At 39.5% G+C, this 14,660-nt stretch overlaps 1 protein-coding gene across 4 annotated transcripts in view; it reads left to right on the forward strand.

Annotated features, from left to right (window-relative positions):
• Window positions 1–6,166, forward strand: part of ERBB4 (erb-b2 receptor tyrosine kinase 4) — a 769,459-nt gene extending 763,293 nt beyond the window's left edge. For all 4 annotated transcript variants that reach the window (XM_087706314.1, XM_087706322.1, XM_087706329.1 and 1 more), the window contains one exon: window positions 3,498–6,166. In XM_087706314.1, coding sequence (XP_087562440.1) covers window positions 3,498–3,943 — 446 coding nt within the window. In that variant the 3' untranslated portion in view covers window positions 3,944–6,166. The remainder of the gene's footprint in view (window positions 1–3,497) is intronic.
• The last annotated feature ends 8,494 nt before the right edge of the window (window positions 6,167–14,660 follow it).

Genomic DNA, 14,660 nt, shown 5'->3' on the forward strand with positions numbered 1-14,660 from the left:
AATGAACCCGGGCAAGAATGGCTGATATCAGCTGGCACTCTTTCCCATGCCTTGTATTGTATTGTATTGTATTGTATTGTATTGTATTGTATTGTATTGTATTATTTGTATGCGGGAGGACTCCGGGAGGACTCAGGGCAGCGAACAATTCAAAGGGGAAAAAAAGGGGGAACATAAAAGACAAAATACGAATAATAAAAGTAGACAACAGTCGCACAACCATACATGTCGAGGGGGGAGGGAACTCATCAACCCCAGGCCTGCCAGCACAGCCAGGTTTTGACGGCTTTTCGGAAGGCCTGGAGAGAGGTGAGGGTCCGAATCCCTGCGGGGAGTTCATTCCAGAGGGCCGGAGCTGCCACAGAGAAGGCCCTCCCCCGGGTAATAGCCAGGTGGCATTGGCTGGTAGATGGCACCCGGAGGAGGCCAACCCTGTGAGATCTAATGGGTCTGTGGGAGGTAATTGGCAGCAGGCGGTCTCTCAAGTGGCCTTCTTCCAAACTGAACTGATAAGTGGTACCATTGCATAAGATTTATTTGGATGAACGGCCATTGCAAGAGTATCATCTTTTCCATCTAAGGAGCCATAGATCCCCAGGTTGAAGCTTGGGCCACACATGCCTTCATAATCCAATCCACCCATTTAGATATAGGCAAGAAAGCATAAAGCCAAAGAACCGAAGCCTTACAAGGCATCAGGCCAGGTTCCTTGTGGAACTACTTATCCCCAGAACGTGGCCACCTGTATCACAGGATGGCTATGCTCTGATTCCCTTTGGTGCAGCTGGGAAGACTTCGGAAGTGGGGAAAGACCACTCTCTTATAGTTTATAGTTTTATAGTTTTATTAGAATTTGTAGGCCGCCCTTTTCCCTGAGGGGACTCAGGGCGGCTCACATAAAACTGGGAAGGGGGGAATACAAACATCAAGATAGAAACATATAATAAAATGGTAGGCAACATACATTCATCATTCGGGAGGGGTAACTATCCTTATCCCCAGGCCTGACGGGCGAGCCAGTTCTTCAAGGCTATGCGGAAGGCTTGGACGGTGGAGAGGGTACGAATCTCCACGGGGAGCTCGTTCCAAAGGGCCGGGGCTACTGCTGAGAAGGCCCTCCTCCTTGTGGTTGCCAGCCGACACTGGCTGGCCGATGGTATACGGAGGAGGCCTACTCTATGGGATCTTATTGGTCGCAGGGATGTAATTGGCAGAAGGCGGTCTCTCAAGTATCCAGATCCACTGCCATGTAGGGCTTTATGGGTGGTTAATAGCACCTTGAAGCGCATCCGGAGATCGACAGGCAGCCAGCGCAGCTCGCGGAGGATAGGTGTTATGCGGGTGAATCGAGGTGCACCCGCAATCACTCGCGCGGCTGCGTTCTGCACTAGACCTAACATTGGCATGGTTCTTGTTTAATACTGGGTTGTCCGAATTGTTCTCTGTTTCAGTCAAGCCAATTCAACCTGTAAAATGAAAGGCACATCTCCTAGGAGCAGAGTCTTGTTTTTCTACCTTGGCTTTACGACGGAAGAGTTTATAGGACCTCGAACTCTTGGCATTTTATTTGTAGCATTGAGAAGAGCCTCGACTTATCAATTACATTGCAAGCTTAGCTGCAGAGTAGAGGTTACTTTCAAGTAAAGAGGGGTGTTTTTTTTTGCTTTTCCCAATGTCCAACTGAACAGCATGATCACTGGGCTATGAGGAAATGCATCATTAGTTTCCTGCTGCCCTTAATGCACTCAGCCATATAATATGGAAAAGAAAATGGATAGCATTTCCCTGTTATATTCATTGCCTCTTCCTCGGAAGAGGTGATCCTGTTTGGTCAAGCTTCAACATTTGGCACCGTTAAGTAATTAAAATCTATATCACTCATTCAGCAGCCCAGGGGTTCTTATGAAATGCACTGCTTCCTGAAAAATCAGGTCACGTAACCAGAGCTAAAATGCTATGGCATTTTCTCTGCACCCCAATCCCATTTTGGGGGGCAATTCCACAAGAATGACTTGGCTTCCTTGCATGGCTTCTTTTTGTGTGTTTGGTTTAGTCTATATGTTTAATGTTAAATGTTGAAATGCAAGGAAACTTTTAAAAAGCAAGGTTTTTTTTAAATATTTTGATCTTTTCTTCTGATCAACTGATATCCAAGATTCAACCAATTAAGCATTAGTTATTATTTTCAAAACCCCTTTTGTCACAATAAGATAGGTAAGATTTTGGATATAAGTGTTTTGTTCCCTTAAGAGTTAATAAGGCAATGTAAAAAAAACTTTTTTTTTGTATCACCGATTCTAATATAATTGAGGCATGTGGGCAAAACTGTCAGTAGAGTTACCTCAGCTCACTTGAAAACGAACATGTAGTTTTACAATTTGGCATCCATCAGACACTAGTTTCAAGCTATTTTATGGGTAAGGTTGGGTGAAAATTATTTTAAAAAGCATCACAGAATAAGGATGGAATAATTAAAATACTTCTTAGCATTTTTCCCATCAGAAATATTCCATGTTAATGCAAAAGAAATTGAGAAATTGCCCAATCTTATTTATTGTCCAATCTTGTTTCTCTCTCTCTCTCTCTCTCTCTCTCTCTCTCTCTCTCTCTCTCTCTCTCTCTCTCTCTCTCTCAAACACACACAAAAACATACACATACTCTCTCTCTCTCTCTCTCTCTCTCTCTCTCTCTCTAACACACACACACACATACACACACACTCTCTCTCTCCCTCTCTCTCTCTCTCTAACACACACACACACATACTCTCTCTCTCCCCCCCCCTCTCTCTCTCTCTCTCTCACACACACACACACACTCTTTTCCTGATGCCAAATTATATGTTTCTGCAGACCAGGAGGTAACAACCCAGTTCTTTGATTCTGTATTCACCTCTTCCTAGTGAGCAGCTTGTTTTCACTTACATGAAATGTGACTGAGTTTATCTCAATTGAAAGTCATGTTAGCAAGACGGCACCTGATGGTTATGAAGATGCAGCACTCTAAATGTAAACATAAAAACATAAAAGCATAACAATAATGCAACACTGCAGAAAAAAAGCAGTATTAGATAAAATATACCCAAAATGTTAGGTGTTAGGAGTAGAATATTCCATAGCTGGCAATGTTTGATCAGAAAAGTGTTTTCCCCAAAAGGAAAAAAAGGACTCAGAGAAATGTTTCCATTATAGAACTTAAAGTATGGACCGGCTGACAGGGATGGGATAGTTTTTTTCCATTACCTTTAGCCTCAGTTCTTACCCATAAATTCCTTTTAGTCATTTCCATGAGTGCTTCCAAACTTGTGTTTCAAATGTACAGAGTTTTGTCTGTCTTTTCACTCAATTATGCATTTATCTGTGCATTTTCCCTAGTTTATATGTATGCATTTTTTTACAAACTATTTCCACAAATGTATAATGTTATGTTTCCTGAATGTACACATTGCAGTGGAAATTATTTTCATTTCAGTTAACGTATCTTTCCTTTTTCCAAGATCACCTGAATCCAGTAGAGGAGAATCCATTTGTTTCTCGGTGGAAGAATGGTGATCTTCAAGCTCTGGACAACCCAGATTATCACAACAGCCAAACTGGGCAGCCCAAAGCCGAGGATGAATATGTGAGTGAGCCCCTGTACCTCAACACCTTCGCAAGCACCTTTGAAAACGCAGAGTACCTGAAGAAAAATGGGCTTCCGTTGCCAGAAAAGCCCAAAAGGGCATTTGATAACCCAGGTTATTGGAATCACAGCCTGCCTCCGCGAAGTACCCTCCAGCATCCGGACTACCTTCAGGAATACAGCACAAAATATTTTTACAAACAAAACGGAAGGATCCGGCCCACTGTGGCCGAGAACCCCGAATACCTCTCAGAGTTCTCTCTGAAGCCTGGCATGATGCTGCCCCCGCCACCCTACAGACACCGAAACACCGTAGTGTAATCCCAGGGAGAAATGGGGAAACCATACCAGCACTCTCCTTCTCTCTCCTTCTTCCCCCTGCCCCTTTTCTCCTCCTACCCCCCTTTTCTTACTTTCTCTTTCTCAAATCTTCCCTCCATTTGATGTCCGCAAAGAGAAGGGACGCATTTCAGTCGATGATTCCAGGAATTTAGGAAGAAACAAAAAGGGGGGGGGGGGAAGTCTGGATTTTCTTCCTTTCCAAGCCCTTCTTTTGGAGGAAGAAAAGATCAGAACAGCCACGCACGCTAGGAACAGCCCCTGAAGTGGTTGCCTGCTGTCGGGCTGGTCTTCTCGTAGGGATCCAGCTGGGGGGCTGCCAAGAAAGCCACCCAGGACAGTTTCTATCAGCAGGAAGTGCCAGAGACACTGAAGCATTCCCACAGAAAGCAAGGCAGTTTCAAAAGGTGGAAAGGGGTAGAAAAAGACAATTTTTATACCACAGGTAATGACCTATTGACTGAGATTGAAAGGCCAATTTCTTTAACCTTTTTTTAATTCTGCCCCCTAATCAAAATGTCTAATCCAGCTTGCTTGTGGCCAGTTGCTCTCTCTACTTTTCCAAAGCAGAGACCTCATTCATTCTTGTTCTGGTGCATGAAATTACAGGTGGCTACAAGTCAAAAATTGTATCAGGACACACACACACACACACACAAACTAGTGTGGGCTTTTTGAGGGCACAGTGCCAATGAATACTGAATATTTATATAAAGAGAGTCTCCTGTTCATGTTTTATACACATTGAATGCAACGTGTAATAATTCTCCCCTCCATTTCTTTATTGATCATTATATAGCACTAGAAGGAAGAATAACACTGGATTTTTAAACACTTTTAACATTTTTAAGGCAGGGTTAGGAGGGAAGATGGAAAAAGAAAAAAAAAACTAAGGACAGGTAAAACACACTCGGGAAATCACTGGAAAATTAATTTGCACTTAAACTTTTCTTTTTCATTCTCTTTATATTTTCTCCTTACTCTGAACTTTATTCTGGAATCTGAATAAAGCAATATGGAAGTGACCAGCAAAATAAAATAATTTAAAATGTAAAATGAATAGTAATATAAATATATATATTATATCTATACATGAAAGGTGACTCTGGAATTGCCAAAACAAAGTGAAAGTCAAGCTTTTGGAACTTCATTCATCGGTGCAACTACTACTCACGGGAATAATATTGAAGTACCAACTTTGGCTCTTACAAGAAAAGGAGCACATTTGAAGGGAACTCTGAAGGTAAAAGGGGGGGAAAGGACTGATTTGAGCTCCCCAGTGAAGACTATTATGAGACTGTTATTGAGAGGTTTTGTTCTAGCACAAAGAAGAAACACTAAACAAGAACTTAAACAAATGAAGGGTGTTTGTGGCGGTTATATTCTCAAATGAAATCCGTAAGTAATCTCCCAGCATTTGCTCATTTATTTTTTACTTTTAGCTTTTACATGTTGATTTAAAGAAATAGAGTTGGTTCCTTGAAATTGTAGCATTGAAAGGCACAAGAATAGAAAAAGAATCGCCTCCGTTCTCCTATCTTAATATATTTGGAATGCACTTTTAGGAGGAATCCGTTACTTTAGTGTGTACAATCTGCTATTTATTCATTTCAAAGCAGAAAATAAAAGGTAGAACAACAGAGAACCAGTGTAGAAATAAGATTTGTACTTAACTCTGATGGACAAAATTTAAGGAGTGCAACAAGATAAGGGTCTGTCTTCAGAAATACAAAGAAGCATATTAAGAAACCCTTGCAAGAGGCAGGGTTTAAACTTACTTATTTAATAGCTGATGGATATAAAAGCTGATACGCTTAAATAGCAGGTCATTACTCATTCATTCGGTATGCTGTATAAAAGGAATGTTATTTTGGGATTCAGCAAAGAAAAAACACATCCCATGAGGTTATCAGCGACAGAATGGTTTTACTGGAGATTAAGACAGGAGCCAAAGCATGGCATGGACAGATCTTACAGAACCAATTGTTAGGATGCCCACAGCTGTGACCAGAAAGGACCCAAACAGGAAATTTAGATAAAAAAGAACCAAACCATCAAATCGTGCAACCCCCAAATCCATTTTCCAATGTAATTTAGAAAGCAGATAATTAATTACTCTGTCCATGATCAGTCTAGACCAGTGTTTCTCAACCTTGGCGACTTTAAGTCCTGTGGACTTCAACTCCCAGAATCCCCCAGCCAGCTGTGCTGGCTGGGGGATTCTGGGAGTTGAAGTCCACAGGACTTAAAGTTGCCAAGGTTGAGAAACACTGGTCTAGAATATTGCTTGCTGATATTCTCAAATTAGGAAACACAGATGTTAATGACATTTAGAGAAGTATTTGAACTTATCATCCTAAAACGAGCTTTCTGACTTTATATGGATATTTTTCTTCAGATAAGCAGTTTATTTTTCTTCAACCTGCACCTTGTTGGATAGCCCCAAAATTCTCAAACTAAACTGCACATATTCTGCAGGCATCCACAGAAAAAGTATAAAACAGCAAATAATTTCTCTGCTGAAATATGCACAACAGTTTCCTTTTTTTTCCTTCTTCCTATTTAATATGAAATGGAATTTTGATGAGGGCCAGATTTTCAGTTTAGCAAAACTCTATAGGTCTCCATCGTTAACTACGATGATGCCAAAATGGTAAAAACAAGCATTATGATAACATGATGTAAATTTTATTTTTTTTCCTACACATTTATTGCAGTGTTGTACCCAACACTGGGGTGGTTTGCGTCAGAATATTGCAACATATATTCTTCGAGGTGTCCCACTTCTTGCAGACATTCACGCCCCTGCTTCAAACCTTGATTTTAAAATTAAATTAACACTGCGGCCTTCTAATTCTTCCTTAAAAGTTTAATAGTTAATATGATCTTTCCGGCTCAGTGAATTTGCTTTTGTTGCAAAAAGGGAAAGCAGTTAAAATGTAAGTCATAGATATGCTTTTATTTTAAAAGAGAAAAGCTTAAAAATCAGGAATATTTGAAAATCATTGCTTTATCTTCTGTAGCTATCTTCATTCAAAGAGCTTGAGTCTTCTAGTTGCCTGACTTACATTTATAATCAGCCATAGCTTTGTAACCAATATTTATTAAGGGCACAGTATGGGACCTAGTGTGTGAGCTTTGAATGTTGTAGTCCAGATGCCTAAATTATTGATTCTTCCATGTTGATAGCTTGCTAAACGTTACAATTAGCAGTAGCTTCCATTCTTCTCAAAAGTTATTGCTCCCTACCTATGTACAGAACTTGCCAGAAGGAGCCATGAAACTTCAACACTTCTAATTTTCCAAAAAAATAGCCATTAACTGGCACATTTCTGTGTCCTGCATATAAGCCCTTAAGAGTTTCCTGTGTAAATTGCAGCTCCCTTGATTCTAGAAGAGAGACTGGCCTGTCAGACTCCTTCTTATTCCACAGAGCCAGACCTTAGAACAAACTTGTCTTCCATTACAATACAGGACCACTTATTTCAACATGTTTTTATGAATGGATAGCTTTTTTTTAATGAATGAATTTGAAAGGAAGGTAATCTTTTCCTGCTACATTTCATGCAAATGCAGTTCATTATATACACAGTTTCTTTTCAACAATCCCACACTTAATAGTTATGGGGTGGCATTTTAAAAATTCAGTAATTAAGTAAATAAATCAAACTAATTATATTGCAAATTTCTCCATGCAGTAATTCGGACATCATTGGGCCAATGTTAAGGCATGTTTCTCTCTGTCCTTCATCATGAGGACTAGACAGTGGATCCCAACTTCATAATACCAGCTTTATTTTCTCATGTAAAATATTGGACTGTATAGTAATAGATGTTAAAATTCAGGATTACTGTATTTCTTCTTTAGGATTTTAGAATGAAAGTGTTTGAATCAGATAGATAACATAAAATTTTAGTTTTTCCAACCAATAGTTAATTCAAAATCTCACAGTAGCCGTAGCTGTGAAACTGTGGTTATCATTGATCTTTAAAGTATTGTCTAAACCAGCGGTCTCCAATCTTGGCCGCTTGAAGACTTGTGGACTTCAACTCCCAGAATTCCTCAGCCAGCAAAGCTGGCTGAGGAATTCTGGGAATTGAAGTCCACAAGTCTTAAAATGGCCAAGGTTGGAGATCCCTGGTCTAAACTATAAAAAATAGTATTCTAAATGACAGTACAAAAAAAAATCAGTTGAAAAATGAACTAAATGTACTACTGGCCAGGGTCAATATCGACAAATATCTCGGTGAAATCTATTTGTGTAATTTACATAATTCTCTTTGGTCATATGAGGCATGTAATTAGTGCACAAGGGTAACAAGGAAGTCCACCATACCACAACTTCCTGCTGGTTGAAGATTGACGTACAACTTGTTCGATTTCATGCTGCCAGATTGTTAGAGATTTGAGACAGTATTGTCATGGCTGAGGCACCTGGAATTTAGTTGAAGCTACTTTTAATTGCTGTTTGAGAATCCTGTTTTCCCAATGGAAGGAACCCTTGTTTCATCCCACTCCCTCCTAGCAACAGTAGCCATATCTCACCTTCTATTGCATTGGCAATAAATATTTCCTCTGGAAGGAAGAAGGAATGGTATAAAAGTCAACCATTCTGAGCAATCACCCTTTTCTTTTGCACCAGCAATCCTAATGCATCCTTCAGCTCCAGGGATTAGATCCTGGGCCTCTGTGAAGGAAAGTCCCAGCACTCTGCTATAATGCTAAGTCTGCTTTGCAGCAGCCATTGAGAACTGACTGAATGTAGCATGTGACTATAATTACAACATTCCTGACATCAGTGGTTCCCAAACTTGGCAACTTTAAGACTTGTGGACTTCAACTCTCAGAATTCTCCAGCCAGCTCTGCTGGCTGGAGAATTCTGGGAGTTGAAGTCCACAAGTCTTAGGTTCACCGACAAAACCGCAAAGCCCTTATCCGCGCTGACATAAGCGCGGAGGGCAAATCCGCGCCGTACGAAGCGCTAAGGAAAAAGGCAACCCTAGCGTGATGACATAAGCACGGAGAGCAAATCTGTGCCATCCGAAGCGCTCAGCACCGTAAACCTAACCCTAACCCTAAACTTAAACCTAAACCTAACCCTAAACCTAACCCCTAAACCTAATCCTAACCCTTACCTTAATTTAAATCGGCTTTCTGTCGTTGCACTGTTTTAAAGCGCCCTTCTGTCGCCGTGCTGTTGACGTCGCGGTGATGACGTCGCGGTTTTAGTGACGCAGTTTTGTCGCCACTATTTTGATGAGCGCGGTTTTGTCGGGCCACGCAAGTCTGAAAGTTGCCAAGTTTGGGAACCACTGCCTTACATTGTACAAATGCCCTGAATTTAAAGTGAAGTACCCCACATGACAGCAGCAGCTGACTTATTTAAACAACATACTTTTTTTTCATTTGTAAAGTTCTCACATTGCAGAGATTGAGGATTCTGGCAAAACAGAATAATTTGGGATTGAAGATATTGTCACCCTGGCTTAAGTTTTCATTTAGATGTAATTTTCTTTATGCCTCTATTATATTCATATTTGTTTATTCTACACTATTCCATTATACCTATTTTCATATGATACCCTGCTCTTTCCACATGAGCAGTAAATCTGTTATGTAAGCAGAAAAATAGATAGGCTTAGAATGGGTGACAGTGCCCTTCAAATGAAGACATCTTCCAAGGAAATATTGAATTGAAAAGATTTCCTTGACGTATCAGGGGTCTTCTTTTTCTGCCACACTTTTTATTTTTTTAATATTTTAATTAACTTTGTAGTCTTTGTAATATTTTAATTTTCTGGATTCTTTTCAATAAATGAAGGTAATAATTTTATACTTAGTTTTTTAAATTTCAAAATCAGTTTTCTTTAATTCAACCTTTTCAGTTAAAATCTTAGTACTTAATATTATTGGTATCAAGCGTAAATAAATATGCATGCATGCCATGTTCCTACCATAGGCATTAATTTAATAAGGTGCAGATATTGTCGAAAGCCTAGGCAATTGGTATGTTGTACCTGCATTTGGGCTTGCTGCATTTGAGAGCAAATAAAGGTGCCACAGGGTGAATAAACATAATGTAAATCTTGTTCCTATTCTAAACCTTTCAACCAGACAGTGTTGCTTAGCTGAATCAGGTCCTTTAGTTAATTGAGAGTATCATTGCTCTGATGAAAGCATTTAGAATTTGAAGGCTGTTTTTCTCAATTGCTTTGCTAAAACTTTTATAGAGGTGCTATAAGCAAAGCTGGGACATATCCACATATGCCAACTACAAACTGTCAGAAGTGGTGTACATAAAAAGAAGTGCACTTTTGGCACACAGTCACAGCTGCCCTTTGCTCTTTGACAACACAACACACACCCCACAGACACCTCTGTAAAACTGTGTCTTTTATTTCTTTCAATCTGCTGCAAGAAATCTCTATTCAACTTAAAAGGAAATGGTAGATTTCCATGCACCTATTTACTTGTGAAATAATACTGCACAGAAAAAGTATGTATTTAGTGTTAATTATTCCTGATCATAGTGGAAACAATAGGGAGCAACTGGGTAAGGTTATTAACATCACTGTGGCACTTATATAAGCAATGAACCCAAATCACCTGGGGCCTCAGTATGCAAAGTGCTTTGAAACTATTGGCTTTATGTTAAAAAAGGGGTGAGATATTTTTTTCCAAAAATATATTCATAAAAGGATGACTTTCTTTAGTTTCAGAAAGCAAAGACTGTTTACATTCTCATCCAAAGTCAAGAAAACTGATTGATAATGCTTGATGAGGGGGTCAGTTTGAATCAGACTAAAACAGCTATGAAAAGTTTTGTTTTCAGCTAGTAAAAAGATTTTTAGCAAATATGATCAGAATAATTAGATTGGAACAGCGTAAGATAGGGATAAGTGGTCATACAGCACTCAGAGGCCATGCTTACTGCTCACAACCATCTATTTGCAGACACTTATGGACTGTTTTCAAATTAATTTGGGACATAAAAGTCAAAACTTTATCATCCTAGGCCTAGGATGTATTCCTAGACTCCCTGTGAGGTATGCCAGTGGCCAAAGGCTTTTTCCCCTCCCAGGGATCTCCAACTCTGGAGATAGAAATGGATTCTCTAATTCCACCCTCTTCTAAATATCCTCCCTGATTGTAGACCTCTGAAAATGGGGGGGGGGGGGGGCAGAGAATCAGTTCCCTTCCCCATTATCTCAGCCTAGAAAGCTATAGGCAGGTCCAATGCACTGATATTAAAGTGTCCTAAAATAGGCTGGTAATTCCCCAGTCAGATTCTTAAAGCTGCACAAGATAGGATCCCATGGCTGTGGATGCACAAACAGAAAACACCGTAGCAGATCATAAAGAAAACAGAAAGAAAGAAAAATGGGCAACAGATCAAATGTGGGGCTTTAGTTGAAGAAGAAGATGAAATAGGCACTTTTCAGGATAACTGAACACACCGCAAGATAAACCGGTTGAAATGCACCTTTGGCATATTTGCAAGGAAAAGCACTTTCATTGGGATGAATTTAATAAACTTCATTGAAAAGCAATTGCACTCCACTGACACGAAGGTCAGCTTGGGTAATGACCTATAAGCACTCCAGAGCCTAAAGTATTTTTTGGGGGGGATACCCACAGTAGTAAACTGTGAATGCTATTTTATAAATGTAGATATGTAATCTGTTATTTTGAAGTGAAGTACTCTGAAATATGTAGCATAAATTGGTACTGCTGTCGAATGGGTCGATAATAAAGCAAGCAGCTGTGCAAAGGATCAGACTAACTTTGAATGCAAGGAAACAAATGGATACTGTGTAATTAGAAAATTCATAATCCAAATCATAGATGACTTCGCCCCAGTTACCTTCTGTCAAAATAATTGGCCAAGTGATTGGATATCTGTTTCTTAGGTGGCCATGTTCATCTGAAAAGCGTTTAAATTGTGCAAATACTGAAGAGCAACCTAGATATTTTCAACGGCTTTCTACAAATCTTCCAAGTTCTAAAGATTTCTACTAAAATCATTTCAACTGTCAGTGAGACTAAATTTCCTTAAATCTGTGTATTATGCCATTATTGAGCAATGGATCAAACTCAAAACCTGTGCAGTTACTTGATTCATATGCAAAAATACGTATTTATAGCTAGATAGGTATAGAGAGTCTAAATTTTTTTTTAATTGGAATTTTCTTCAGTACATAGATATGTAAACAAAAATATCCAGGATTCTGTTCTTTTCCTATCTAACTCTGGATATTTGGCTGCCAATCTAGAAACGGTTTGTAGATCCATGTATTTATTTAAATTAGTCAATGATATAGATTTGTAGTGACTAGTTTGCTACTTTTAGGATGCTAGTCATTACTCTCTGGTTTAAAAGCAACTTCAAGTTTATTGCTGCATTTGCTGAAATAGGCACAAATTTTTGAAAATGCAGCGCATAGCATGCCAATCAGAGACTGTAGTTCTAATCAGTTTCCCCCCTTTTTAAATCCTGCTTTTATTACTAATTTTTTTAAAAGAAGCATATGCATATTTTCCTTCTTAAAACAAATTACTGAAAGTATTAATGCAACAATCATGAAAATGCTCAGATATTTCTATTCAATATATTATTTTGGATGTAAGGTTTTGAGAAATACTGGATTATGCTTTCTTTGTAATGAGTGATGCTCTGGGGGGCCAGGAACTGTGGTTTGTTTATGAATTTCTAAACTTCCCATTTATGATTTTCCAAAACTTGCAATTTTGTATTGCTTGCAAACCTAAATGTAGCAATTTCCCTCGTTTCCGGGTATTCTCATTTAACGTGCCGATAAAAAGACCATAATCTTGTGAATCCCTTTTTGGGAAAGATTGGTGAAACTATATTGTGAGTTTTGCATCTTCGTTTCATGTTGCACAATGCATTCAAAGTTAGCTGAACTTTTGAAGTAAACATGGAAAACAAAACCCTACTGCAGTGTTTCTCAACCTTGTCAACTTGAAAATGTCTGGATTTCAACTCCCAGAATTCCCCAGCCAGCGAATTCGCTGGCTGGGGAATTCTGGGAGTTGAAGTCCAGACATCTTCAAGTTGACAAGGTTGAGAAACACTGCCCTACTGTTTGTTAATTTGAAAATGTGAATAGTATTTTTATAGCTTGTTAAAGAGATGGCTAGTTGCATTATGTAAATAAGGTCAATGTAGCTTTTATTTCCCTTGGTGGGCATCATTGTTTGGAACATGATTGTCTAAGGTTGATTTGTATATAAGTGAATGGTCTGTGATTGCCCCTCTCTCAACGCCTTCTTCCCATCTCTTCCATCTTGGTTTAATCTCTTTCCAGATCCCGACTGCATTTTGACATTCTGTGTGATTCTGTGTTAGCACTATTGTGGTTTGTTCAACTTCCTGCACTTGCTTACACAGTAGGATATTGTGTGTGGTGTATTGTTATTTTAACTTTTAGGTTTTTTTCCCCATCTTTCAGCTTTGAAGGAACATGCACTGTGGAAAATATACAACTGATTTTTGTTAATATTACTAGGCATCTAAATATTTTAGTATGATTTCCCTTTCATGCTGGGTTTCTTGTTTCTTGTTTGGGAAGCTGGGGAAGGAACCGATGTCTTCTTTTTCTTAGTGTGATTATTTCCCACTCCACTTCTCTATCAAGGTCCTTTTAGGGTAGAGCTTTACCTGTTTGTTAAGGCAAATGTAGACTTCTCACCCGCTTTCGCTTCATCTTACGCTGATCATCCCAGCTGAACAATTTGAAAACTGTTCTGCTTTTTTGTTACATGAATCTGTCAGAAATATATTTTTAATTTAATATAAATGAACTTCAATAAAATAGCAAACAAAAGGTTTTTCGTGTCAAGGTTTCTGTTTGTTACTTGTATTGGTTGCTTACTTAACTGTGCTGCCCCAGATCAGAATAGCAGAGGGGGGGGGTGCAGACTGCCGTTTTAGGCCATCTAGGAACTGGCATTGCACGAAGGCGTGGAAGGGAAGCAGTCGAGATGCTGGGCTGATAGGTGTTGCTTGAACTCAAGCCCTCTCTGAAATAGGAGATTCGGATATAAGGGCAAGCAGACAGTTATGATCCAGAGGTTTAGGTTTAGGTTTATTAGATTTATATGCTGCCCTTCTCCCAAGGACTTGGGTGGTGTACAACAGTAAAAGAAGCACATAATACAAAAGTTAAAAAAAAATTAAATAGAATATCCCAAACCGAATTAAAATTGACAATGACATTTTTTAAAAAGAATTCAAATTAAAATTAACAATAATCAATACTTTGATTTGTTTTGTTCAGGCCAGGCTGGCTTGCTGGAAAAGCCAACATTTTAGGGCGCGTCGGAAGGACCAGAGGTCGGGGATTATACGAAGCTCCGGGGGCAGCTCATTCCAGAGGGAAGGCGCTCCCACAGAGAAGGATCTCCCCCTGGGGGTCGCTAGCCAACAATGTCTGGCCGACGGCACCCTGAGGAGGCCAACTCAGAGGTGTCCGTAGCGAACGACTTAACTGTCAATGTTTGAAGAATTACAGAAAATAATGTGTTAGAAGAGCAGTCCACAACCTTTTTGGCTTTGGGGACTGGCAGCAGCGGTGGCAGCAGGGAGGGGGAGGGGAAGAGAGGATGGTTCTGTGCAAGCAATGGGTGATCGCACAAATCGAGCTTTGCACACAAGCACACATATACCACCAGTC

Source organism: Thamnophis sirtalis, unplaced genomic scaffold (assembly GCF_051295495.1).
Source record: "Thamnophis sirtalis isolate CommonGarterSnake01/CBP01778 unplaced genomic scaffold, rThaSir2_p1.2 scaffold_1, whole genome shotgun sequence".
In the NCBI taxonomy this organism is placed as follows: Eukaryota; Metazoa; Chordata; class Lepidosauria; order Squamata; family Natricidae; genus Thamnophis; species Thamnophis sirtalis.